At 46.7% G+C, this 27,329-nt stretch overlaps 4 protein-coding genes and 1 pseudogene across 4 annotated transcripts; 2 read left to right on the top strand and 3 right to left on the bottom strand.

Moving 5' to 3' along the window:
- Window positions 1–8,088: 8,088 nt before the first annotated feature.
- Window positions 8,089–10,994, bottom strand: LOC136550309 (COMPASS-like H3K4 histone methylase component WDR5B). The gene is made up of 2 exons (XM_066541842.1): window positions 10,194–10,994; window positions 8,089–8,690 (listed from the first exon to the last, which is right to left on the bottom strand). Exons 1-2 carry the CDS (start codon window positions 10,896–10,898, stop codon window positions 8,400–8,402), a joined length of 996 nt encoding a protein of 331 aa, XP_066397939.1. The 5' UTR covers window positions 10,899–10,994; the 3' UTR covers window positions 8,089–8,399.
- Window positions 10,995–11,015: 21 nt separating this feature from the next.
- On the top strand, window positions 11,016–14,181 carry LOC136550308 (uncharacterized; annotated as a pseudogene).
- A 132-nt stretch (window positions 14,182–14,313) lies between these two features.
- Window positions 14,314–15,765, bottom strand: LOC136550310 (protein YABBY 7-like). The gene is made up of 6 exons (XM_066541843.1): window positions 15,621–15,765; window positions 15,388–15,516; window positions 15,202–15,310; window positions 15,063–15,111; window positions 14,726–14,801; window positions 14,314–14,574 (listed from the first exon to the last, which is right to left on the bottom strand). The coding sequence occupies exons 1-6, from the start codon at window positions 15,708–15,710 to the stop codon at window positions 14,536–14,538; spliced, it is 492 nt and encodes a 163-aa protein (XP_066397940.1). The 5' UTR covers window positions 15,711–15,765; the 3' UTR covers window positions 14,314–14,535.
- Window positions 15,766–18,836: 3,071 nt separating this feature from the next.
- On the bottom strand, window positions 18,837–19,337 carry LOC136549068 (GDSL esterase/lipase At5g03600-like). Its single transcript, XM_066540372.1, has one exon. The coding sequence runs from the start codon at window positions 19,335–19,337 to the stop codon at window positions 18,837–18,839; it is 501 nt and encodes a 166-aa protein (XP_066396469.1).
- A 1,594-nt stretch (window positions 19,338–20,931) lies between these two features.
- LOC136549067 (uncharacterized) lies at window positions 20,932–23,868 on the top strand. The gene is made up of 4 exons (XM_066540371.1): window positions 20,932–21,295; window positions 21,410–21,464; window positions 22,507–22,640; window positions 22,774–23,868. Exons 1-4 carry the CDS (start codon window positions 20,932–20,934, stop codon window positions 22,785–22,787), a joined length of 567 nt encoding a protein of 188 aa, XP_066396468.1. The 3' UTR covers window positions 22,788–23,868.
- Window positions 23,869–27,329: the final 3,461 nt, after the last annotated feature.

Below are 27,329 nucleotides of genomic sequence, written 5' to 3'. Positions count from 1 at the left end.
CAAGTTTGCCTTAGAAACTAATTTAGAAAGTGTTTTAGAATTCAAAACGGACAGGCAGCAACCACTTTGGCCCAGAAACCCTTCGTGGCCCGCGTGAAACGGGGTGGCACGCCAGCAGGCCGATCCAACTGGCCCACGATGCAAGCGCCCACGCAACTTTCGCAAAATAGCCCCCAACCTATTGGATTATTACGCGGCACGGCTGCGTACTATAGCACTAGAGGCATGTCTTGCACCGAGCACCCCCGATTTACCGGCGTGGCGGTGCACTTGGCTGGCGGAGCCAAATAGGTGGCTGGCAGTCCACGACTGGACTCGATGTGAGGGAGATGTCTAGCTAACTACCTAAACCACTCATGAGTACGAGGAATTGCTGCTAAGCTGAGCAATTGAAGAGAGAGGGAAAGAAAAGCGATGGCTCTACTCTTAGCACGGCCAATGAACAAGCAGGCGAGCGGATACGATCAGATTAAGACGTGTGGGTTTGGTTGGCAACGATAGTGCAAGCATGTGCATATGAGTTCCGAAGCAGTGGGAGGGCTTGGCGTGACGCACTTGAGTTGGAGCAGCCAAGGTTGAGCGATCTCGTCGGTATTAGCTACCAGGAATAGGCAAGGCAGAGGGGCAACACCCTCGCCACAGCGACCAGGGTCATTGACTCTGATGGGACGAATAGAGGGGCCATGCTAGGTTGCGGCGTGGTAGTTGGATCGAGCAGCGAGATGGGCGCCACGTCGACCACACGACGATCGCCGTGGCATCAACCTAGCCTGCCCACATCATGGTTGGCAGCGCGCCCACGATGGACACGTGACAGTAGCCCTGTGGCTAGCCTAGCCTCGCAAAATGTGACCGAGGCTAGCCTACCCCAGCGCGCGATAGGTAGCCTCCGAGACCGGCCCACGGCGCGGCCAAAGCCATGAACGGCCAGACAACGGCAGTGCACGGTGACCACTCCCACGAGCCAAATAGCCGAACGATGTGTTTGCATGAATTTTAAAGCGATGCAAAGGCTGCCAATCAGTGCGACTAAGGTTCAACCACTTCACTGAACTAAGGTCCATGTCACTAGCTATCTAGCGAAGCAATCGTCGTGACCCAAGAGTGACTAGAGGGAGATACAGGAATGACAAGGTGAGTTTGTCACGCTAAATGCCAGTTCATGAACAAGGCACCAAAACGTGGTTCATAGCGTATTCTAAGGAGTTTTGGGCAATTTTTACGAGAGCAACGTGATTTCCAACACAACTTCAACCTACACCATGCTCATGTACTCACTTTGATGCAATCAACCATACAAAACATGGACCTAGTGTTTAAATATTTTTGTTAGAAATTAAATGTCAAAATAGCATTGTCTTACTACTTCTCCCTACTTAGAAAAGTTAATGATTTCAATTGAGGCTACGTAACCATTAACTCTTTTGTCTCAATTTTTAATAGATCTAAACCTTGTTAACTTCAACCAACAAATACTTCATGCAATAGTCCATACCTTATACTAATGTGGCAGAACCGCCTAATCTAATGCATCCTAGGAGTGCTTGTCTTCCATTAGACACTAAGCACTCAAGGGAGGACACTAAATTACGTAGTTCCATTGAGCACACCCCAAGGGAGAACCCAAAAATCCATATTTTTCTAGTAGGGTCACAAATGAGAGAATAAAGCTTACATCGTTCTTAACCATTTCTTACATCACTTTTAATACAATATCAGGGTATAATATTTATTGTTATAACAGCAGAATGTAATCATATTATCAGAGTTATGATCAATTTAATTTAACAGCGGAATATAAACATATGATCAGAGTTAAAGCAGAAATAAATATCTATTTCTGACATGATGAAGCATTGATATATAAACTATGACAACAAATTGTAAAACTTTTATTTATAAAAATATTTAGTGAGAGTTATAATTAAAAACTATGATCGTAGCGTAAAAGAAATCCTCTCGGAGCCCACCAGGAGGAATCCACACACAAAGGTCAACTCTAGCCTCCACCTGTCACCTGCAACAGAAGGAAATAAAACCTTGAATACTTAATTGTACTCAGCAAGACTTACCCGATAGGAGGAAAGAAAAGACTCTAAGAATATGCAAGGCTATCTGGCTTGTGGGTTTATTGCATCTGCAGGAGCAAAACTAAAAGTACGTTCTTATATTTGATTTTTATTAGCAGTGCATTAGTTCATTAACTAACCATTCTATGTAAGCACCTATACTACTTTCAAGCAGGTCGTAAGCAATCAAATTTCCTTTTTTTTATCTTTCATCTTCCATTTCTTACTACGGCGCTAGACCCAAAACAAGTCATACTGGATTGCCCGGCGATTCACAAATCAATGCCCCCAGCTGGGTACCCTGAAAACACACGCCCCGCTTGTACCCCAGACATAAGCAGGACCAACCCATTACCCTCCTATCATAGGGTCTAGGTCTCTGTCCAAACTTGGACTCCAAGCTCTCGCTCCTAAGTCCTAGACTTAGTGCGGTGCAAGGACCTCCACCATCCCCGCCTCCAATCAGTCGATCCGGAAAGAGCCGGAACCCACAACGAGAGAGCAACAAGTCTTCCCTGCGCCCATACCCAAGTATGTGCCTGGGATAATAAATATGTGACTTGCCTCGAGACTTATGTAACGACCGGTCCTTAACCGACACGGATAGGGAAAATAGTGTAACCAAGCTATGCTCCATTGGCCATAGGACACAACATTTTACATCCATCAATACCCAAACCATATCCCTGTCCGGTCACCATTTTTCCTTTCCACCATTTATATTTTCCAAGTGATAATAATACAGTAATATATTTCCTATCTCTCGCGAGTGACAGGCAATCACTCGACTTCTATCGGAGTCCTATAGCATAGCAATCTACACGATATTGTCATACTAATAAGACTCATAGGATAAGGATTTATATATGCAAGTGGATTTCGTTCAACTCCTTAAAACTTAATGCATAAATATAATTTAAAGTGCAGAAAAGTAGGGGTTATGCACCGGGGCTTGCCTGGGTACGATTTAATCAGAAGTTAGCTTTCCATCATAGCGACACGATCTCCAAAAGCACCGTTCCTCCAGCAACTTCTTATGACTCCGCGATCTATCAACGTCCCTATTCTAATATGCAATACGATGCAATGTAAAGACGTAATTAATCGACAGCAACCGTGACTCATAAAATATGATTTACGCCTCTCAAGTTAACGAGCTAGTTCCAACGATGACCGTACTTAGGCTACATATCCATATTATCGAATAAGGCGTTATTTCCCAACAAATGTTTTAGTTATACAATTTCAAGGTGTTTCTTTATTCAAATAGGGTATCATTACCTATCTTGCAAATTAATTATTATGGAGCTAGAAAAATTATAGTGAGCTACTATTTATAGTAGGAATTTATTATAAAATTTTTAGAGTTAATACTATCACCGATTTATCATGGAAATCCCAACAAGTTCACCTTTTAACAATATTAGGCATGTTAAAATAATTAGAGCAACCCTAAAAACATATCGAACCTATGCGAATAAAATACACTATTAGATAGATCATGATTTTAGAAACTCAACAAAATTGGTGTCATCATTTTTGGACACTTACATAATTTTATATTGATTTTACAAGTTAAACTAGAAACCTATATTAGAAAAACATTTAGGAAATGGAAAGGGCCGGCGGCCACCCCGTTCGGCCCAGCAGCCCTTACGCGGCCTCATCGTGGCCCACTACCGGAGAGTGTAGCTCGGCCCGTAGACGCATAGCGCGCGGCCTAGGCGCGATGGCACAAGGCTGGCCCAGCGTGGGTGAGCCCACACGGTCCGGGCGACGGCACATATGCGAAGAGGCCCCTGAGCTTCTAACAATTCACCCCGCAGTACAACAACACTATTCACTTGGGTCATGTATTTTACACCGAGAACCCCGCAGTACAACAACACTATGCACAAACCAGGGGAGCAAAGCGCCGGCTGATGCGGCGTCTCGCCGGCGTGGTGCTATCGCGGTGGCCACGGCAGCCTCGCACGCGCTCTAGGTAGGGCGTGACTCGGCTAGAGGCGACACACAGTGGCGGTTTGGCTAGGCGTAGGGAGGTGCGCGGCCACGATTGGGGCGGAGCACGGCATGGGCAGCTGGGCAGCGACAGAGGAAACGGCCGCGGTGCGGATCACAGTGGGGCCGAAAAGGGAGCGCGGGAGGGCAGCGCTGACAGGAGGGCTCCTCGGCTCCGGCGGGGCTGGCGCGCTCACGCGCGTGGTGGCGGCGGTGGAAGCAGCCACGGCGGGCACGACCATGACAGGCCGGGCGCTGTGGCATGGTGTGCCGAGAAGCAGCGGGTCCAACGAATGCGCACGCTCGTAAGGGGAAAAGGGAAGGGGGGACAGGAGGAGCCATGGTAGCGGGGAAGAGCAAGGCGAGGCGGAGCCGTGCGCGGACGCCATTGAGTTGTGGCATGCAGACAAAGGAGCGCGGGAAGAGGGAGCAGTAGGACGCAATGGCGGGTACTGCATGGCGAGCGCCGACCCGGCAGCCTCAGGACGCGACGCGGCCATGGTGCTGCGGGCACGCGGAAGAGGCAGCGGTCCAAAACGGGACGTGGGGCGTGACGTTAGGCCTACCTTAGCACATATGTGGGTGGCTATAGTGTGACTGCAGGACCTGACAACGGTGCTTCTTGCTAGAGGGAGCGAGGGCAAGGATGAGGAGAACTAATGCACGGGTAGAGAGAGAAGCAGCGTGAGGATTCAGTATCCACTTGAACGTGAACGTAGGGCAGCGTAGAGATAAAGCCGAGATAGACAGAGACAAGCCGAGGCAGGATACAGAGGCAGTAGAGGCATCACGATAAGGTCATTAGTTCAACGGGACAACAGAGGCAGTAGCTACTCGGTGGTGCACGACAGAGAGAGGGGAAAACAGACTGAAGCAAGGAAGAGCAGTACACGGCAGCAGCAGCAAGGACGCTCGCACATGGCGCTGGGTGGAGGACAGCAGTGGTATTCAAGGTGCAGCAGAGAAGATGCGACGAAGCTGGCAGTGACCACGAGCACGTGGCCCGGTTGGCGAATAGAAAAAGACTAGGCGTGATGCATTGAATCGTAGCAGCGGGTCCGAGCGGGGTCACCTGACGTCGGCTAACGGTAGAGCTGGGCTAGGGAGACGTCCCGTCCCTACTGTGGCCGGGCCACCGATGAACGATAACGAGCACGAAATTTAAAGCAACGTGAAAACTGCTAATGATCACGATTGAGATTCAACTAATGTCACGACGCTAAAATTGATCTCATCAGCTATCCTATAGAGCAATCCGCACAACAACGGGCCACACGAGACGAAGATACAAGCGCGCCAACTTGGGTTCGTCACTCGGGCACCAGTTCGCGAACTGAGTTCCTGAACATGGGTTACAACGCATTTCGAAAGAACTTCAGGATATTTTGGGGTAACCCCGCAACGTCAAACCAACCTACGAACTACACCAAGCCAAGATACTCGCCGTGAATTAGCGAACTATACAAAAACATGAATATATTCTTTTATCATTTTATGTGAGTTTAAAAATTTTAAAACACGAGAGCTTGGTTAATTAATTTCTTTTAGGCCTTAATCAAGGTGCTAAGCGAGCTCGTAACACCAGAGATGTTACAACTAACCTGTAGGAGCAAAATATCTAAGCACCCTTTAACTATTTTGCTCAATATAATTCGCCAAAATGGTGCTTTAAACATAAATTCAAGTGTTTGCCGACTTAACGAAAATGTCTTATCTTAACGTCAAGTATGATTTTAGAGCTCCCAAAACACTAGTTAACAACATCTATTTTCCAAAAGTTAAAGTTGCATTGTCATCTACCTAGTTTGTACTTCCAACTTTATTTAAGTGTCACATACATGTTCTATAGTATTCTTGTTTAATAAAAATTGATTTTAAACCCTAAGTGATATAACATGACTATTGAATCAACTTTCGTTTAGCATTTTTGTTGATTGTTTTGAGTTACGGAAATTGATCTACACACTTTACACATGCATTGCCACATAAACATGAGGCTCATGACATAGTTTAGTAAGTTGTTTAAGCGGTAACACCGAGGGTGTTACGATAGATCCAGGCAAAAATAGCACATTGCAAACTCTCTACCCAAAGCCCATGATTACAAATGCAACATTTTCTTTTGTATAGTTTTGGTTCATATGATTACGGCCATGTTCGTTTGTCTCATGAGTCGTACTGTTTCAGCGAGTGTTTTTCTCTCACAATAAATCAACGAAGAGTACTTTCAGCCATATCTTTTCAGCGAAGCGAACATGGCCTATGCCGTTTATTCCATTGCAAGAGTTTTAAATAACACATTTTTAGTTTGTGCCAATCTATTGAAATTGGACTCATTACGGTCAGCAGACGGTTGTAGAAACCATGGGAACACGACGGAAGGAACATCACCATCTGTCGGAGGAGCATCCCTGCTAAGAAGGTATCCCTGCTAAGAAGGTTCAGAAGTACAACCCTCTGTATGATTTCCAATAGCAATAGAGCATGGCTAGCGCCCGGAAGTCCGGACGCCACGCTATTGCGCCTACCTCCGCCTGCTGCACCCACGCCGCTGCGCGCCTGCCCATCCATGTCTCGCCTGCTGCGCCCGCCCACGCCTACTGGGCCTGCCAGCCCACGCCTGCTGCTGCTGCGTCATGCCCTCCTGGTGCTGCTTCACATGCTGCAAGCTGCTGCGCGCCTGTGCATGCACGTGGGACTACCCAACGCCAGCAGGGACCACCTCCGCTTGCCCTCGCTTCCCACGCCTGACGTCGAGGTGAGGTAGTAGAAGGTAACACCCGATCTAGTTTTGAAACATCCATATGCAACAATTGCAACATACGTCTGAAAGACAATGAAACATTTGAAACATGCGTCTGAAACACTTGCAAAAACACCTGAAAACAATTAAAACCATACAAACATACACAATCCAGATAAAACACTTACAACATATGTGTGAAAACATATGCAACATCCAGATAAACACATTTGCAACATGTGTCGGAAAAAATGAAACATTCGAGAACAGAAGCTTGCAACATACATGTACAACCATTGCACATATGCAACATCCTGATCTACTTTTGCAACATCCATCTGAAACACTTGCAATATACCTCTAAAATATCTGAAAACACTTGAAATATACGCTTGCAACATGTAGTTTTCACCCTTCCGTGCGACGCAGAGCAGAGTGGGGAACTGCCAATTCTGACCACCGGCGGCCATGGATGGTGGCGTGGCCTGGCAGCGGGTAGCTGCGCCTACGCCTAGCCTGGGCCCGGCCAGCGACGGGCCCTTCTCTTGGCGCCTAGCCTGGGCGCGGCGGAGGACGGAGCATGGCATGGCAACCTCCCCTTCCTGTCGACAGGTGCGCTGGATGGGCGTGCATGTGCAGGCCTCCCCTACCTCTCCTTCTGCAACGGGTGAGGTGGATGGGGGCATGGCGCGTGGCGCAGAGTAGTGCGAGATGTGGCCAGACGCGGCGGTGGAGAGGAAGTCGGGCGGGAGGCACGGTGGTGATATTTTTTTTAAGAAATTACGGTGCTTGAAGGGGAGCGTATACGAAGGGGAGTGTATAGGAGCTGATAAGAAAGCCCCATGGGCATCGCAGTCGCAGCCCACCGAGGGGTCCGTCCGGACGGACTGACTCGTCCTGGACAGAGCATGGCCGATAGCAATAAGATGAACAATTCATTTGATTGATTGAAATCAGATTAGTTTTCAGTCGTTCGTAAACTGTAGTACGTCACGCCCCTTTAAATAACGTAGTCCCATATCAGAGCTTCACAAGGAATGTTGGCGTGCCAGGGCATGAATCCTGTATGGCTGCATCCTAGTTTAAGTAGAAGTCCTAATTGGTACATGCTCCATTTTCCGTCATGTCTCCGGTGGGGTAAATACACATTGTAACAGATAAGAACCATCTACTAGATACAAATAGCTGTCGAAAGTACTCTTAGTTTCTAGAGCTTTGGCAGAAATGCCAATCTATTCACATCAGCAAACAAGTAATCAATGCCTTCTAGACAGCTAATAACAAAGTACTTGCCGGTAGCAATGCCTTTACAGGGGCGAACTTTGCAAACTACGGGCACCAATATTGATTGGAATACAGCCGTTGGGACATAACATATCACAACATTAGGACAAATGTTGATTTTTCGTCGTTCACAACGTAGGATAACACATTACATTAAAATAAAGCTTGCATGGTTAATGCCCTTTTGCGTGTAAAGTTGTAAACTTATCTGGAAGAGAGATCCATGGGAAGCAGACATATTTCTCATTGATAGCCAAGTGTTGTTAGGTCTGGTCTGAGCGAAGTTCACACCTGCAAGTTGATCAACTATCTTGAACCCATAATCTTACAGTCCTATCATTATCAAGGCCACCAGAAGCAATCTTGTTCTCTGTTGGATGGCAGGACACCGAGATGACAGTGTCTGTATGGCCGTCTAGTTTCTGAAGAATATTTCTCCCTTGGAGGTCCCATATATACACGCAGTTGTCTTCTGATCCACTGACAATGTACTTCCCATTCGTAACAGAAAATGCAGACTGGATGCAGTATTGTCTGTTCACATGTCCACTGTATACCTTCAAGAACTTGCCGGTAGCAAAATTGCATAGCTTCTGCAAGGTGCAATAAAAAGTTAGGAGGCACATTTTAGCAACCACAAATTTTTGAACAAATTTAGCAATAGAAAACACAACTACAATTTAATGTAAAAAGAAAGAAAGCACAACTACAATTATGAATAAAATTGTGCTAGCAACTCAGCTACATGACATGGAAGTATGAAATAAAAATGCCACTAACCAGCCTACATGAAGCTCGGAGGGGTTTTTATTAATGTCCTGTGGTTGCCGTGGATCAAATTAATACCAAGGACAGGTGCACTTGACATATGCATGCCAATATATTAAATGTGAACATATGTTACAACAACATTTTTTGGGGGGAAATATTAACTACCAGACAAACTACCCTAAAACTCAATGACCCTAGAATGATTTTCTCCCACTACAATCATTCAGACTATGGCAGTTTATATAATATCTAAATTTCCCATCCCTGTTGGTGGGCTGGTGGCACATGGACCTTAATCTATGACAATTGCAGTCATAATACAACAACAACAACAAAGCCTTTAAGTCCCAAACAAGTTGGGGTAGGCTAGAGTTGAAACCCAGCAGAAGCAATCAAGGTTCAGGCACGTGAATAGCTGTTTTCCAAGCACTCCTATCTAAGGCTAAGTCTTTGGGTTGTACAATAATTTTTAAGACGAGCACTGCTATAAATACTGCTCATCTGAACAATTCCTTCACAACTAGGAGAACAAATGGTTCAAATTTATCAGGAGAGAGATGGCAGGAAACTGGTAAGGAAGTATAAACGAACTAATTTAGTCATGAACCTAAAGATTTGAATTTTAGTTATTCCGTACCTGTATTTTTTGGTTTTTAACAAATAGTGCATCTATGCAAGAGAAAGGATACACTAAGATAACCTGTAATATAGAATAAAATAGCATTGTTGTTGCTAGAAGCAGAGCAGATCTGCAATCTGCTTACAAAGATCAATACTGTAGCTTCAGACAGCATAGTTGAGATGGGCTTTCAACTTCTAATTCATAGTCAAGAGATATTCATTTGAAACTAAAAGTCAGGACAAAACATCTAGAGTCTGCAGTTACCTATTCAAAATGCACTAATGTTACCTAAATAGTAAATACCCAGAAGTACCTGAAAAGGACTATGCTAGAGCTAGACACCACGGATTCTGGTTTGCATATGACAAGAAAAATATCAGGAGCTTCCCATCCCAAATGATTATGAGTAATCTGCAGTTGATAGTGCATGAGGAAAGACATATCTATGAGCTTCTTGTGAACTATCGGTCTGTTCGCTGGTTGGTTTCTGGGCTGATAAACCCGGCTGGTGCTGCCGTGCTGGTGTGTTGCGAGAGGAAAACACTGTTGGCTGGCTGATAAGCCTGGCTGAAACCAACAAGCTAACAGACCGTATGATTATGGCTAAATCTAGTCATTCTCATCCCAAAGACTTTATACTGTATGAGAAGTTGATCATTGAATGAGTATTATTATGAATCAACAACGAGCTAGTTGGTCATACCAGTGAGTTATCCAGCATGGCGACGAGGATAAACTTGCCATTGGGCGAGAACATGGAGAAGGACACCGCGGGCTTCTTTTCATCGATGACCGTCTTGAGGCAAGCCCCGGTCTTGGCGTCCCAAATCTTGCAGCTCCCATCATGGCTTCCTGATACAACGATGGATCCGTCCCTAATGAAATGCACGGAGGTGACGGGCTCGGAGTGCGCTTCGATGGCGCGGGTGCATCGGCCGTTCTTGACGTCCCAAATGCGCACGGTACAGTCAAATCCCCCGGAGGCGATCTGCGAGCTGGTCTGCGGGTTGAAGTTGGCGCTGAAGACGAAGTTGGTGTGCCCCTTGAGCACGCGGATGCAGCGGTCTGCGCCGGGGTCGGCGGCGGCAGCCTGGGCGCCGCCGGCGAGGACGGGCCGGATGTCCCAGATGCGGATGGTACGGTCGTCGGAGGCGGAGCAGAGGTAGTACGACTCCGTGGACCAGGACAGGTCGGAGACGCCGTCGGAGTGGCCGCGCAGGACGGCGATTACGGCGAGCGAGGACGGGGAGAGCAGCGCGACCGTTCCGTCGAGGGACGCTGTCGCGAGGAGGCGCCCGCAGGGGGAGAACCGCACGCAGGAGACCGCCCGGCTGTGGGGCGTCGCCTCCCGCACTTGCCTATACGGCCGATACGGCGGCGGCGGCGGCGGTGCCGTCTGCTGCGACATGGTCGGTAACGGCAACGCCCCTCTTCACGCGATGGGAAAGTGAATCGGGCCGGATTCTCTGCGGCGCTTATTTGCTAGTACTACTAGCACACAACAGGGCTACAGGAGAAAGTCGGAGACCTCTTCTATTTGGGGGAACGGTCAAATACACGGACACGGCCGATATCCGCAACACCAGCACGGCGCACCGCCTCTCGGAGAATCGAAGCCGAGCCGGGCCGGGCGGAGGGCGTAATGGATCTGCTGAAGCGGGAACTGGAGAAGAAGCGGAAGGCGGCGACGGCCGACTTCGGGGGCAAGAGCTTCGTACGGCGGTCGGAGCTGGAGCAGAAGCAGCTCCAGAAGCGCCGCGACGAGCACCGCCAGCTCCTCGCCAAGGCCAGCGCGTCAGCGCCCTCCGCGGATTCCGCCGCAGCCGCCACCGGTTCCGACCCCAGCAACCCCGACGCCGCAGCTCAGGCGGCGGTGGCGAACCCTAACCCTAGCTCCTCCTCCTCCGCCTCCTCGGCGCCCTCCGTCCCGCCCGCCCTCGCGCCGAAGAAGACTACGCAGGAGGAGGCGCTGCTCTCTGAGGAGCGTCGCATCGACGAGCTCGACCTCCCGCGGCACGAGGTGGTGCGGCGCCTCCGCGTGCTGCGCGAGCCCGTCACGCTGTTCGGGGAGGATGACGACGCCCGCCTCGCGCGCTTCAAGCTCGTGCTCAAGTCCGGCGTCATCGACGACATTGACGACATCGACATGACCGAGGGACAGACCAACGACTTCCTCCGCGACATGATCGAGATGCGCAAGCGGCAGAAGGCCGGGAGGGACACCTACGCCAAGGGCAAGGGCAAGCGTGTAGGTGGGGGTGATGGTGGCGATGGCGGTGCTGCTGGAGACAGTGCAGATGATGGGGATGCCAAGGGGAGCGGTGATGATGCTGATGCCGACAAGGACTCCAAGAGGATGAGGACCAAGTTTGAGGAGCTTTGCAATGAAGACAAGATTTTGGTGTTCTTTAAGAAGCTGCTTAACGAGTGGAACCAGGAGCTGGATGAGATGACTGAGCTGGAGAAGCGGACAGCAAAGGGGAAGTCCATGGTTGCAACATTCAAGCAGTGCGCGCGGTATCTCAGCCCCCTGTTTGAGTTCTGCAGGAAGAAGGTATGAATTCTAATGCAATTTCCATCTGTTGGTTGCTTAAATTGTGCTATTAATTTGATTGCACTTCAAATCGACACAATTATGCAAAGCTCTAATCGATAAACTGAGTGGGTAGTATACAAATTTAGCTAGTTGCAGTAATGTGTACCTGGAAAATTTAGGATTATGGACAACTAGCTGATGTGATGGACTAAGTTATAGCAATTTTAGGGCTCATAGGCAGATTACAAAGAATGCACAGTAAAGTTTAACGCTCAGCATAGTTTCTGTTGGTTTGAAAACTGTTGCTTAAATCGTTTTGTTTGTTGCGCTTTTCAAAAACATCAAAATGTCATGCTTGTTTTGGTAACATGCTTCAGAGTTCAGATTGAATAGCAACCTAGCTTCGAGATGTTGAAGGGAACTAAGATGGTGACCCTGAAACATTGCCATAATTTTGTTGAACAAAATTACCTGCTGTCACTTGTTGAATGTATGTAATGATTACTTTTTTTGACAGAGAATGAATATTCAACTTGTATTTCTGCAGTAACATGAAATTCACGTTTTGTAACTGCAGTTTGTGACAAGAAGGTGTCATATAGGACCTGTTTGTATTTGCATGATTTCAACAAACATTCGAACTCAATCTATTTCACTAGTATTTTGTTAGTATTTGAAGGTTATGACATGGAACTAGTTATGTTATTTATATTCTGATTCTGATAGGTTGTATAGACTAAAAACCATGTTTCTGTAGTTCTTAAACCAGCAGTGTGGCAACAAACAATCTAACTCTTTTTTGCAAGAGCTAATTAGTAATGGATTATCTACACCATGGCAAACATTTACATGGGAGACATGTAACGTGTTCCAATTCGTTTGAGCAGTTTCTGTTTGGCCATTCCCTCAATTCTGTGCGTTAACTTTATAGTGAATATCATGGTTTCTTGAAAAACATTTCATTCTACATTTGATGTAAGTTGTCTGCTACCCATTGTATATTGAGTAAGTAAAATAAAACTACTTCTTAGAGTGTCTACTCAGTTCATTTTGGATCATGCATGCAAGGAGTACCTAGAGACAGATAATTTATGTGCCCCAATATATTTGGGTTAATCATATTCTGGTTGTCAAATATACTTTATGATGAAAAGAAATTCTTTGAGTACTTTGGGATGCAGGGGAATTGATTGTATTGTGCGAATTTCCAGTCCTACTCAGTTTTGGTGTTCGTTGTTTTGCATTTGTTCTGTACTAGTGCAGATTCTAATTTTGGCATACTATAGCCCCAAATTTGTGTTTAAATGGAATTACCTGGGGTGTACGATTGCAATTCAGTTGAGCAATCAACTGAATTCTGGTTCCTGGCTGAGATTCAGATTTGATATAACTAGTATTTGCCTCATGATGGGCATAGTTTGACCTTCTTGGAAATATCAACCCACTATCTGCTTGAGCGGAATACTAATGACCATCTGAATATTGATTATGTTTATACCATTTACTACTAATGTTATTGTAGCCTTTCATCAAGTTTCTTGGTGCTTCACTGATTCTGATGCAATTTATTGTTGGATTAATTTAGGTTCTTCCTGATGACATCCGTCAAGCATTGCTTGTTATTGTTGAAGTGTTGCATGAAGCGTGATTATTTAGCAGCAATGGACCAATACATCAAGCTGGCAATTGGGAATGCACCTTGGCCCATTGGAGTCACTATGGTTGGTATCCACGAGCGTTCTGCCCGAGAAAAGATCTACACAAACAGTGTTGCCCACATCATGAATGATGAGACCACTCGCAAGTACCTTCAATCAATCAAGAGGCTCATGACACTTTGCCAACGGCGTTACCCTGCGCTGCCCTCAAAATCAGTAGAATTCAACAGCCTGGCAAATGGGAGTGACCTGCAGGCGCTTTTATCAGAAGAGAATGGTTCGGGTAAAGCTTCCGAGGAAAGGCTCCGGTTGATGCCAGCATCAAAAGAGTGATGCCTTCATAGACTAGATTGGATTACACTCTACAAATAGAGCTTGATATGTTTGTGTAATACTGTAATATCAACAATCAGTCCTGCCTATTTTTTTCCTCTGTTTTGTGCTGAAGAGAAAAGCAACAGAATTGTGTATGCTAATCAAATCGCCTTACCACTTGATCTGGTCGGGCAAGTTTTACTAATACATCTGCTACAACCAAAGAACCATTTTTGACTACTTGTTCTCAAGCAGCAGTGACATTGATGACTGTATTAATCAGGTTTGGTATTATCCTAGTTCTGTCAGTACTGCAATTGATAAGATCTGCAAACCATCGATTGTAAGTTCAGGCACCACGTGCCTAAAGTTTTAGGTTTATGTACAACATTGAAATCCATGGATTTAACTCATCTGAAGCCTGAACCTGCCTACATCACTGCGGCACTGCCTTATTCAGGTCGCAATTAATCTGTTTCCCACTTTCCCCTCTTTGCAGCATGCAAATCTGGAAATTGCGTGCAACAGCAGATCCATCACTCTCCCTTCTTCTGGATCCTAGGTAAGTGAGCCCACTGCATTGAAGCAACCCATATGATAGCTTGCTAACAATATGAAGAAGTTTTGAACTTTTGATGGAAAATGGTTTGATGAACAAATAATCCAGAAACTAGTTGAGGCAGATTGGAACAGTTTGGAGTTTGCAGTCTGCTGAAGAATGCTTACATTTTTAGAAGCGGCGCTGAAGGCCTCCTTGTGGGTGATGCTGGGATGTCTCGCCTTAATCCTCTGTATCTCCTCCCTGAGAAACAGATTGAACGCATTTTAAAGATCTCATCGCCTCTACCAGAGTAGCAGCTGAAAACATGCTGAAACTTCAATCACAATAGGGTATAACCAGTTGTTGGTTTATAGCCAACAACACTGACAAGTCCAGTGAGATAATATTTATTTCTTATGCATTTGACCTGTATGAGTACATCGGACAGCACGATCTGTATGTCTCGTAAACTGTTTTACACAATGGACATATCAGAGTGGAGTAGCATCACGAGCGACTTACTTGATGAAGCAATTGTAGGCTGACGGCGTCCGTTGCTTCCTAACTGGAGCTGCAAAATGTTTCAAAAGCTTGCTCAGTATCAATGAGAAGGACCACTGTATATAGGAAGCCACTGTGGAAACTGCGCACGATCACCTACGTTTGTTAACCGCAGGGAAGGCATGGTGCTCAGCAACAGTAGCCTCCGTCTCCCTGTCCTCTCCGCTGCTCTCGTCAGAGTCCCTGGGTGGCGGATCAACGTCGGCCTCCTGTTTCATCAGACGGACACGTCGTTTGGCCAATGTGCGCGTTAATGCAAAGGGAAAGAAGACACACGGTGGGAAACCTGCAGGGGCAGCTCGACGGACGCCAGCGCCGGGGGCGGCAGCGCGACGGAGAGGATGCCGCAGCAGCTGCCGCACTGCACGGCCACCGTCTTCAGCAGCTGCAGGCTTCCGCCGCACGGCACGCCCACCTGCATGCGTAGGCCGTAGTAGGTACGCAATCGTGCACGCCGTACGTGAGACCGTGTGGGCATTGGCAGTTTCCGGAGCATGTAGGGGGACAGGTCGTTGTTACCAGCAGGATGGTGGCGCAGAAGTTGCACTGCACGTAGCCGAGGCGCTCCGGGAGGGCGCCGAAGCAAGGGTGGCGTGGTGACGACGACATGGCCGTCCGCCGTTGAGCTCCCACAGTGTGAAGCAGCAGCAGCGAGAGTGGGTGGGTGGCGGCAGTGCAGGACTGTCCTGGTGTCACCATGGGGGTCTCAATTTGTAGGCGCCAACGACGATAAACTCGGCCTGTAATGTGTAATTCAGCATTACGTTTGCAAAATCGGGCAAGTTACGTGGACATGTGCTTGCAGCATGTGAGTGGCAGCAGTGCTTTCAATCAATGAAGTGATCGAAACTGGTTATCATCAGTTCTCATGCATGCAAGAGCCCCGGACAGGCAGGGGCAGCCATGCCCATCTCTGCGTATTTTGGTACAGGGCCACCTGTTTCTAGAGGCCACAAGAGGGCCTCAGCCTTTCAGGGAAAGCTTTATCTGGCGAACCAGAAGCTAGGCATGTGAAAATCGGTGCCTTATCGCAGTCGCAATCGTCGGTCTCAGTCGCAATCGATCTGCAGGCTGCTGCAGGCAAGGCAAGCTTCTGATCAGAAACTCATGCTGCTGCAAGAGGCACTGCCTGCCTGCCATAAAGGTCGTGGCGAAAACGACACGGTTTGCTTCATGGTGCAGGTTTGGTAAAAACAGTTGGGCCTTGTTCACTGTACATTTTTTTTAACCCGATGAATAGTACCACTTTCGTCTTATTTGGCAAATATTGTCCAATCGTGGACCAACTAGGCTCAAAAGATTCATCTCGTGATTTCCAACTAAACTGTATAATTAGTTATTTTTTTACCTACATTTAATACTCCATACAAGCGGCTAAAAATTGATGTGATGGAGAGAGAGTGAAAAAAGAATTTGGATGACATCTAAACAAGGCTTGCAGAGGCTCCTCGGTTACGTGGTTTCGGCGCCTTGCCACTCTCAAGATTCGTCCGATCCGGGCAAGCCTATTGAATTCGAGATTCCGCGACAGAACGACACGTTCTAATCCCTATGCATGTGTATTGCTGCACTCGCTCTAAACGTAGGAGTTGCCGAGTTGGAGTGTTGGAGATAGCACTCTCCAGTTGGGTCTGAGTAGAGCTCAGACTTTGGCACGGTCTAAAGTGTGGCACAGCAAGATAAATTTTCGGCACAAAGGCCGTGCCGTGTCGAGAATTGGCACGATGTATTCCATGACATGACACGTTAGGTGCACTTGGCCTGGCAATGGCATGGCCCGAAAGTGTGACTCATCTATTACATTTTATACGGTCCTAGCATGACAACCACTATTTAGGAAACACGAAATATGTCTCTTTTTTCATGCGTGGAATGTGTAGCTGTTTGTTACTAGTTATGAAAAGATTAACGCTAGTAAATTATTCTTGTCTACAACATTCTCTTGAATAGTCATGAAGTCCTCGATGCAATAAAAACTATGCAAATCGATGAGTAGTTGAATAAGACTAGTATTATACTATCAAGGGCGGGAGCCTCAACCTCATGGAGGCCAAACTAGGCTCCTGCCACGCCTTTCTCCGTGAAGTTCTACTGTCCAGTCTATATTTGCATACATGCTTGCAGGGACATCTGCATGATACCATACAAAAACTATTTTTTTTACCAAGCACTATCATTTGCCTCTCCAAATTAACCTTCAGTTCTATTCTTAATCTATGTTACCTCTAGTTGCTTGTATTAATAGATACTCCGTATGAAGCTTTAATTAGTGATTACTTTACACTTGTGTTTGTATAACACTCCCTAAAGATGAGCATGCAGCCCGCAGCACGGTGGCCCGACCTGAAGCACGGCTTTTTTTTTGGCCCGGCCCATGCGCGGCATGGCACGGCCCGACTCTTCGGCCGTGCCTGGGCCGCACCCTAGGCACGGCGGGCTGCACGGCCCGGCCCGGTAAATTGCCAAAGGCCCGGTGAAGGCCCTGCTATATCTATGGCCCAACACTAACTCCTAAATCCCAATCTGGCCCATACACTAACTCCACTATCTCCGTCCACTACGCACCCCCTCCCAGGTCGCGACTCCGCCACAGCGCCGCTTCCCCTTCCTCGCGTATGTAGATCTGCCGCAGCACCGCTCCCCCTCCCTCGCGTCAGATTCAGACGCGCCTCCTTCTCCCCGACGAGCACCAGTTGCCCGAGCGCGACGCACGCCTCTCACTCCCCGATGGGAGCCTCCTTCTCCCTGTCGCGCGAGTGACCGCCGGCCAAGCCCAACGCATGCCTCCCTCCCCTGACGCGCGCCTCCGCTCTCACCCCGATGGCCGACGCCCGAGCACGACACCTCCTCCGTCGGCCCCGTGCTCAATGACGCCGCCACCTGCCCACCTCGCCGTCGACTGGCTGTGTGGCTGCGCCCTTCTCCTCTTCCTCCCTGCTCTCAGTCCCTGTGTGCTGACTGTGCGGGCCACGGGCCGGCCTGGCCTGCAAGATTGGTCGTGCTTTTTGGGCCGCCCCGACACGAAAAGCGGCCCGGAGGGCCGTGCCTGGACCGTCGGTCAGGCATGAAGGACTGGTGCGGCACGGCCCGGTGGCCCAGCGGGCCCTGTCGGGCCGTGCCAGGCACGAAGCCCTGTCACTTCCCTCTTGATTTTGGCCCTGTTCGGCTTATCCCATATTCGGCCTGTTCGACTTCTTTTTTCAGTCGGAACAGTGTTTTTTTCTCACAACAATTCAGTCAGAACAATGTTTTTCAGCCAGTTTCAGTCAAGTTTCGGACCAGCGAACGGGGCCTTTACCTCACCCTCACCAAGCTTAAGGGCTGTGCTTGGGCCGACGTGGAACAAACCCGTGATTGTACCAGAGAAAAGACTTGTCCTGCCATGTCAGCATAACTTGCGTATCAAAAGTCATGGCCAGAAACCAAGCACAAACTTATGGCCATTAGTTAGAAAAAATAGTATGGCACCCCTGATGTAAAGAAAAAAATGTTGCACCAAACACATCCACAGACTTCAATAACAACCAGTTTAAACGTAAGAAGATATGCATATATACTTATATAGAACGCTAGCAGTTGAACACCAAATTAAAGTCTCACGCTCCCATGACCTAAACCTAAACCTATAGAATAGAACATACGACTCGACTGGAACTAATTAATTGAGAACCTATAATGATTAACATAGTCATTGCTAACAAGCATCCATATGTTGACTAAAATAGCTAGATATATCTATAGGAAGTTCTTGATGGACTCCTCGAGCTCCTTCACGACGGCCTTCCAGCCGGCATGCGTCGGGTTGATGTCGTCCCAGTAGAAGTACTTGTCCGGCGTGGAGCACAAGCTGTACGCCGCGACGCCGTCCTCCATCTGGCCGCAGTACTCACTCTGGTCGAAGATCTCGCAGCATGGCTCCAGCTTGTGCTTGAACTTCTTCGATAGGGAACCGGAACCGGAAGTGAGGCGCTTGAACATCGTTTTCAGGTCGAGGTTGAAGACGGCTGCATCTTTAAACACCTTCTCTTCGAGGTACGCGTTGTGGATGCTGGCGACCTTCTGGCTGTCGCAGGAGCTGCTGTAGTCGCTGGACCTCGACAGCCACGGCGTGCAGCCGATCGGGGGCAGCGTGCTCACCAGCACCTTCTCCACACCCAGGTCCATCAGCTGCTCCACGGCGTCGGCGATCTTGTCTGTCACGTCCTGGGCCATGGCGTTGATCTCGGAGCTGGTCATCTCGTTGACGCGTGCGTAGTCGCGTTTGCCGGAGAAGGCGATGAGCGCGACGGAATCCGATGAGGTCTTTGTCGATGATGCCGTGCCTGACCAGCCTCCTGAACTTGTCGACCTGAGTGCCGAGCTTGGGCGCCTCGTGTGTCCCTTCCACGACGCCGGCGCCGCCGACGGCGAAGTTCATGCCGGACGGGTCGACCCCGTCCTGGCTCCCTCTTCCTTTCCGCTGGAGGGGACTCCTCCTGCGGTCCTGCCCAGAATCCTCGCTGCAAGCAAAGACCAATGCAAGAAAACCATGAGATCCACAACGATCCTAGTACTTAGTTACGGGCAGGGGATCGGAGCACGTACCGATGAAATCAGGTAGGACCAATCCGTCGGAGAAGCGGCCGCTTGCACTCATGCCGTGGTCCTTGTCATTGCTGCCGTACGGGTAATACCAGGCACGCGTCGTCTTGGACAAGTCTGCTAGCGGGTAGTTTCCGGTGTCGGCGTAGTCGTCGCCGAACACGAACAGCTTATACTGCCGGTCAGAGTCGCTGTCGTCATGCCGCCGGGACTCCACATTACCAGCTCCTAACAAACAACAAATTAACAGGCAGCAGATCGGTGTTATTAGTGAAAACTCGGAGAACAGATCAATATATAATTCAAGAGGGGCGGAACAAGTAGTTTGAGAAATCGTCGACAACAATGCAACGTACTGTAAGTTGATGTTGATCAAAATACGCACCGCTAAGCAGGATGAGGAGGGTACAGACGACGGCGAAAAGAAGCTTCATGTTGGCAGGCTTGGCTGATGTCTTCGATCGATCAGAGGCGAGCTTGCCGAGTTACTCGGCGCGCAATTTGCGGACGAACAAAGGGCTGCGGTGGGTTTCAGACGACGACCTGCGTCGCAATTTATACAGGGGGAACATGGACCTGCTACATCTATGGGAAGGAGTTCGAGTCCTGCTAGGAAGCTCTCTTTTTGCACGGTTCCGATAAGAATATAACACGCCTACAGCCGAAACAGTAATTTTTTTTCACACAAACCAGCCATTAGTTATTTCCTTCAGAACCAGCAATGATACAAACCAGCCAACCGAACAGGCTAACAGGCGCTTTGCTCAATTCGTTTGGCCACTGTGTTCCGATAACAACAGCGCTAGCACAATCCGATGACTGTAACTCGCTTACAAACTGGTATACTATTATATGGCCCCGCTCAGCTGAATCTCGGCTTAAAATTGGCTTGAAAAATACTGTTCTAACTAAAATGTAAGAGAAAAATACTGTTCCAACTAAAAAAGAAACCGAACAAATCGGATTTAAGTTAAGCCGAACCGGACCTATATTTGTCGAACTAGTTAGAAGTGTCCGGCTAGGATTAATAATTATTAAAGCACTTTTTCCTATATTCTAGCTGTCTGAATTTTAAGAGGATTTTGGATGGCACTCTAGTACCTCTAACTAGTACAAGTAAATCGTTACTTTTATGATTTGTTATTTGTGTTTGCGTCATCCCTGCCCTAAAAAGAGGAAACCGAACCCGTTCACTCCCCGCGGTGAAGCCGCTGCACCAGTCGCACCTCCGTAACTCCATTGCGCCGACATGTGGGCCTACGCACTCGACCCCGCGGCTATACCCCACTCAGCACCCCGCCACAATCACACACCCTCCGTCCTCCCAAGCGCACCACCGAAGCCGGCGCTCTGCTCTGCCGCCTCGCCGCCTCCTTGGCTCTGGCTGCTGGCCTGCTGCAACTCCACCGCCCCACTCCACTCCACCGGCCCCTACCTCCGCGAGATGGCACGACCCGAGAACACCACCACCACCACGCACCGCCTCCAAACCCTAGCCCCCTCGCTCTGCCGTGCCGCCGCATCGTCGTCCCCGGCCTCCACCCGCGCCGCGCCCCTCTCCACGTCGTCGGTGGCCGCGTTCCGGCGCACATCGCCTATCCTCTCCTCTCCTGGTAAGCCCCCGTCCTGTCTCAGCCCTCAGATCTCCAGCACCACAGCAGCAGTTACTTCCTTGCTCCTTCGAGCTGATGGGCTTGTTCTAACGCATCGGAGGTCTGACCGCGCAGGCGACAAGCCGGCGCCCACCAAGGTCGAGGATGTCATGCCGAGGCGGAGCTCCAGGTGAGAGGTCACTTTAGGTTTCGGAATCTCCACGTGATTCCGGCAGGCATTTGCCATGGGTTTTGATGCGTTTTCTTGAGGGGAAGATGCGGTTCGACATGGATCCTCCCGTTAGGCCCCTTCGGTACTTAGGTGAGGTGCCTGGCTGCCTTCTGCCCTGCGATTTAGCTGACTCTGTGAGATCACGCCTGCTGTTTGGTGTGGTGTAGAAAAATATGCACATTAGTTTCTTCCTCAAGCTGAGTTCTGTTAGAACCGTGTAATTCAATAATTAGTGGTACTTTTAGAATTTCCCGCAGAGTACTTACTCCAGACACTGTTTGCAATTGCTCAATAGAAGGCAGTGATGTGACACTGTCAATGTGACATTGCCTCGTTGTTGTATTCGGGTCTCCACATTTCAATAACTAGCAAATGCCCATGTGTCGCTACGAGAACCCTTAAATTTTCAATGCAATTCAACACAATAAAAATAAGAAAAAATAGTAGGTTAGGAGCCTCAAATTTTCAACGCAGTAAGAGTATAAAAAATAGTTGGTCGAAATCAAGACAAATAAATTTTTACTTGGCTTAGCAACATACTGTTTCGAACCACATTCAAATAAATAAGCGTCAAATTTAGTAACAATGTCAAAGTAGGTGCATGATAGATAAGTCCTTCACAAACTGGGAATATTTTTATGTCTGTAGCAACACTCGGCGCTGGGAATATCTGAGTAGCATGTGACTGTCCCTTATAATCCCACAATGTAAGGGTAGAATGTTGTATCAAAATGTGACTGTACCAACTGAATGTCTCAGAAATATAACTTGAACTTCAGCAATAAATTAGTCTTTTAAAGTATTTTTAGCCTTCAGAAGGGCGCCTGCTTGAGACTTTTTGAGCTAATATTTGGCTTTGAAACTATGGGATTAGAATTACTATACTCTAAAATGCTATCCCTTATTGATATTACCAATCTGTGTTTTCTATGCATTTTGTCTTAATTTTGCATCTTTGGCTCCCTGGGAACGCATTGTTTGATATGCCAATGGTTGTTAGGCTTCTCCATTTGGACAATGAAGCAGATAGGAAAACTAGATCCCTAAAGAGATGGTTCCCATCAACAAAGATGCAACGAAGATTCAACAAGTTGCTAAATGACATCGTCACTGATCTTGTCAATCTGTTTCCATGTAAGTCTATTTGGGCAAGGTTTGATAGACTGCCTATGGATTCTTGAATGACACCAGTTATTTGGTTATTTGCAAGGCCTAGAAACTGGAGGTTTCTCAACTGTTCCAATTCTGGTGGAATCTCCCCTTGTAGATTGTTCTCATTGAGGTTGAACAAAAGCAGGGTGTGGTTGCTCAGTCAACTGGGATCATTCGAGTCAGGTTATTCATTGACAAGGATATTGCAGTAAGGTTCGGAAGTGTTGCCAGCCATAACAGCACAGAACAAGTGAAATTATTCACAGCAACTTAGAGTGTGTCAAGGTTCTGACATGCAGAAAGTCCTAAAGGGATGGACCTGTTGAAATGGTTTTTGGATCAGCACTTGCAGAATAGGGAGGTGAAAGCTCTCATTTCCAGGAATGGGACATGAGAGATTGTTCCGTCCGACAGATAGTGCTTGAAGCCGGGAAATATTGGACAAAGAAGGTGGCATGGAGCTCTGAGTTTTTTTTTTCCAGGACAAGCACCTGCAGCTTTAGTAATGAGCTGGCACTATCATGAGTTGCTTCTGTCAATCTATTCGAGCCAAGACATATTTCACTCAAATTGGGTGTGCTGTTGAACAAGCGCTGCAGAATTCATCCGCTTTGGAGAACACAAACAAGCAGAACTCATTTTGCTGAAAAAAGGCATCTCATGGCACCGTATTGATGACCAAACATTTCATAAGAGATCCTCCATTGCAGGTACCCGATACCCTAGACTGCTAATTTGTCACCATGTAGTGAGAATTGGAAATATAATACAAAAAAGGCCTTTACAGCTGTGCATTGAAGAGAGATTAATTGCTTAGCATGGAGGAGGCTATACAAAACTACTAGCTGCGTTATAGCATTGACAATGTAAGGATTCTATTTGTTACTGCTCTATACTCTGCAATAATGAAAATTTGAGAGCACTTGCTGAGGGCAGCCGCCTGGGGCGAATTGCAAGTTGCTACTCCGTGCAACGAGGCTGGCAGCTGTAGTAAAATCTGCCTTCACTGTGTGAATACCATGCTGGCATCCAACGCTGGCACACCATCCTCATGTTTTTGTTCGCCAGCATTTAGCTACTTCTTTGCATGCGCCATGTGGTAACTATTATATATATTCAACCATCTGTATTTGACTTCCAAACTTTAGGAGTAGATCCTAATGCTTAACGACCTGGATTGACCGCTTAAATACACATGCTCTAATGAACTCTCATGCAAGTTTTGCAGCTGTGGATTGATGGGATCAAGATTGATCCATGTTATATATGCATATATCGTTTGGTTAAAATTTCATCTTCACTTACACCAGTAATGTTATGGGAGCAACAAATTGGATTACCATAGTTTTGTCATCCGTAGCAACGCCACGGGCATTGGCTAGTAACATATCAAATTGTGTCCTTATCCTTCCTATAGAAAATAATTATAAGTTGTTAATTGTCTTTGTGTCAACACAAATCAGATTTTGTCGAGTTTGTGGTTCTATATAATGAGTTTTTTATTCTCGGTTCCAAAAATTGCATATTGCGTTTATAGAAATTGCAACAAAAGAAATCTGCAATTTTAGTATAAAATATATGCAATAACCATCGCCTGAAAGGAAATTAAAATTCATGCACCTGAATTTTAGCAAATCCCTTATTAAAGCTAGCTAATTTTAGCCGTAACTCATAAAAATTCCTAAGTAATTAGCTCAATGAATATATGCCTTCAATATACTCCCTTGTGTCCTAAAAAACTTGATGAGTTTTGTCATAAGTCAAACTATCTAAAGTTTGATCGAATTTATACACTAGAATACTAATGTTTATATTACCATATAAGAATCGTTAGATTCTTTATGCGACATATTTCTATAGAATATTTGGTGTCATAAATGTAAATGAATTTCTCTATAGATTTGGTCAAAGTTAAAATAATCACACTAATATCTATACAAGTCAGTCATAAACTCTAGTAACTATATGATAATATCACGGTCATTCTGATGATGAAACCGACATTGAAGTGGACACTATCCATGCAGGACTAGATTTGAGGCTGGCTCAAATATTCTAATTATTCATGTCGGTTATAAGCACCAGTATGGATGTGACCCGGCCCTTTCGTACCGGCTCCAAAGCTAGCACAGTCGCACAGAGTATTCGTGTCTCCTTCATTGTGCCAGTTGTGATAACTAGCATGAATGAGGGTTAGGAGCTAGCACGGATGATGTGTTCTATAGTAGTAATCACTAGAAATGTTTATATACTGGAGGTATAGTAAGAAAGAATCAAAATCATGAGAAACTACCTTTGAAGTGATTATGACCCCTCCTACAAAACATGAGAATCGATAGAAACATTTCTAACTAACCAGTGACCGGCATAGCGCTTATCATGGATCCTGCAAATTTTGGTAAGAATCCATGTCATATAGGCTCCAAAGCACTCATCAAATATCTCTCTACATTAGAAACTTTATTCCTTTAAAACGACATGGCCTAAAGCTACAATCCATTAGTTGAAGTTGAAGAGATTTATACCATCTCGTAACTCCTCACATATGGCTAATACAACAATGAACGAACCACCAAATTCATGGGCTTAAAATCAAGTAATATTTAAGGTCACAACCTAAAATCAATTGAAAACATGGAAATCACCATTCTAAATGAAGAAATTCCATTGTATTATAATTTAAATCCGTCATGACATTTGAAAGTTGTGATTGCTAAAACAAAGTATATTGAAGCATGGCTACATCTCCCAGAGAATATTACACGATAAAACATAAAAAAAAAAATCCCATCTAAAGATTAACAATACAGCTAGCTAGAGAAACCTATTAACTTAACACCACGAAATGTTGAACTAGTAGTAGTATGGAAGATTTGGATATTCTCTTCCCTAGATATCAGAGATTATACATGCATCTTGGATTTCTCTCGTCGCATTCATAGGATACCCTGTCAGGTTCTGAGTCATCATACTATGATTCATTGTCACATTCAATCAGTTGGCCTTATTATACAGTACTCTGCAAAAGCTTGCGCGAGAGTGAATGGTCGAGAACAACCTGCCATAGTATCTAGATCCAACATGACATTTTGCACTTGGTCAGCGATGTGAAAAATGGTCATGAGCTGACAATCTCCCACTGTTAAAATTGGATCTACAAAGTAGATGCAACCACCTTCGATGGTTTGGAACTTGTTGGCATTAATAGATTAGCACCTTACACCACTAAGAAAGAGAGCTCGGTTACCAATGCTCCTGACCATCTCAAGCTCCTTGCTCTTGGTGTCCACCCTACGGACTACTGGATTTCCGAGTATGTCATACCATGGTTTTCTCACAAGGAGTAGCTCTCCCCTAGACTCCACAAGATAATAATCCCATGCTAGGTGACTTTCGTCATGACTAGGAATGGTAGTCTCTATAGAGATTGTTTGCACAAATTTAGCGGTGGCTTTATTCCTTAATAGTGGCATCGGGTTTAGTGTATGAGAGGATGGATCCTTCTTGGTCATTGAAGTACAAATTGCTAATGAAGGGCGCCATGGACATAGATTTGTTATGGTAATCGATCAAAAGCTCTTGGAAGTGCTCGCTGTTCTGATCTGCCCACATGATGTTATTGCCAAGTCTACTAGAGACAAAGAGTATCATTGGTGATGTTGTCACGACAACATCCTTAACCCCTCCAATGGGTAAGCATGCCTTGAAATGTGCAATTAATCCCGTGAAGGGGTTGAGCACATGAGCATGGTAAGGGGGTGTTGACTGATCATCAAGGATGATTAGGCCACCACTCGTGGCACCGACAAAGAAGTACCTGTGAAGTAGGGGCATGTACGTTCTTGATGATGAACCGATCGGTCTCGGTATTCACAAATGTGAGAACATCATCACGTCGATCTAGCAAGATCCACTTTCTAGGATGGAAGTGACCATTATCGATGCAGTTCTCTTCCTTGGGTTCCTTGGGATCTTTGGTGGCTTTGCGCCAGGCTCTTGCAAACAGCACGGAAGTCCATGTAGTAGTCGATGTACATCATCTTCCAAGAGGTGGTCACCTACTAGATCCACGAGGTCTGCTGGCAAGGAGGACCAATCTCGGATTACAACTGTCTCTTCAGTAGGGCAAGACATACTTTGCATGGAGAGAGTGCAATACATGGTGGATTGTATGAGATTCATTCTTATATGTTAGATGTGTGTGTGGAGTTTAGGACAGGAGTTGGTGGATATAAAGGGCAGACCCAGTGCCGGAGGCTCCCGCATGAGTGGAGTCTGGGGAAGGAAAAAATCGAGGCAAGCCTTCCCCCCTCAAATCTGCGGAGAGGCTGCTTCGAACGCACGACCTGGTGACTCAGTGAGACAGTTGGTGGATATATGTAGATAAATATATGACGAGTGAGCATTGGATATTTTTAGCGTATGTTTATGAAGCTTGTGTGGAAACATGGTGCTCTACCGTGGTAAATGAACGCTCTATGATGTGTTTCTATCTTAATGCTCATTTGCATTCAGTTTTCTCCGAGAAAAGAACCTCGACAGGTTCGGTTTTGGCATAAATATTGTAGATAGAATGTGGTTTCATTGTTTTTATAATTAAATACATTTATAATTATAAATAGTACATATCAATTATATCTATGCAATCCCGTGGTATATCAAGGATTTCCT

This window comes from Miscanthus floridulus, chromosome 4, assembly GCF_019320115.1.
Source record: "Miscanthus floridulus cultivar M001 chromosome 4, ASM1932011v1, whole genome shotgun sequence".
Taxonomy (NCBI): domain Eukaryota; kingdom Viridiplantae; phylum Streptophyta; class Magnoliopsida; order Poales; family Poaceae; genus Miscanthus; species Miscanthus floridulus.
Note: the sequence above shows the minus strand (reverse complement) of the source record. Positions and strands in the feature narration are given on the sequence as shown.

Excerpts from the sequence above, each read along its gene's own strand:
- LOC136550309 (XM_066541842.1), bottom strand. The coding sequence starts at position 10,898 with ATGTCGCAGCAGACGGCACCGCCGCCGCCGCCGCCGTATCGGCCGTAT. Across the intron at positions 8,691-10,193 it reads CCATGCTGGATAACTCACTG|AAGCTATGCAATTTTGCTAC; the intron begins GTATGACCAACT and ends TGCACCTTGCAG.
- LOC136550310 (XM_066541843.1), bottom strand. The coding sequence starts at position 15,710 with ATGTCGTCGTCACCACGCCACCCTTGCTTCGGCGCCCTCCCGGAGCGC. Across the intron at positions 15,112-15,201 it reads CTTCCCTGCGGTTAACAAAC|CTCCAGTTAGGAAGCAACGG; the intron begins GTAGGTGATCGT and ends AACATTTTGCAG. Across the intron at positions 14,575-14,725 it reads TCAGCGCCGCTTCTAAAAAT|TGGGCTCACTTACCTAGGAT; the intron begins GTAAGCATTCTT and ends GCTTCAATGCAG.
- LOC136549068 (XM_066540372.1), bottom strand. The coding sequence starts at position 19,337 with ATGACCAGCTCCGAGATCAACGCCATGGCCCAGGACGTGACAGACAAG.
- LOC136549067 (XM_066540371.1), top strand. The coding sequence starts at position 20,932 with ATGTGGGCCTACGCACTCGACCCCGCGGCTATACCCCACTCAGCACCC. Across the intron at positions 21,296-21,409 it reads GCCTATCCTCTCCTCTCCTG|GCGACAAGCCGGCGCCCACC; the intron begins GTAAGCCCCCGT and ends CTGACCGCGCAG. Across the intron at positions 21,465-22,506 it reads ATGCCGAGGCGGAGCTCCAG|GCTTCTCCATTTGGACAATG; the intron begins GTGAGAGGTCAC and ends AATGGTTGTTAG.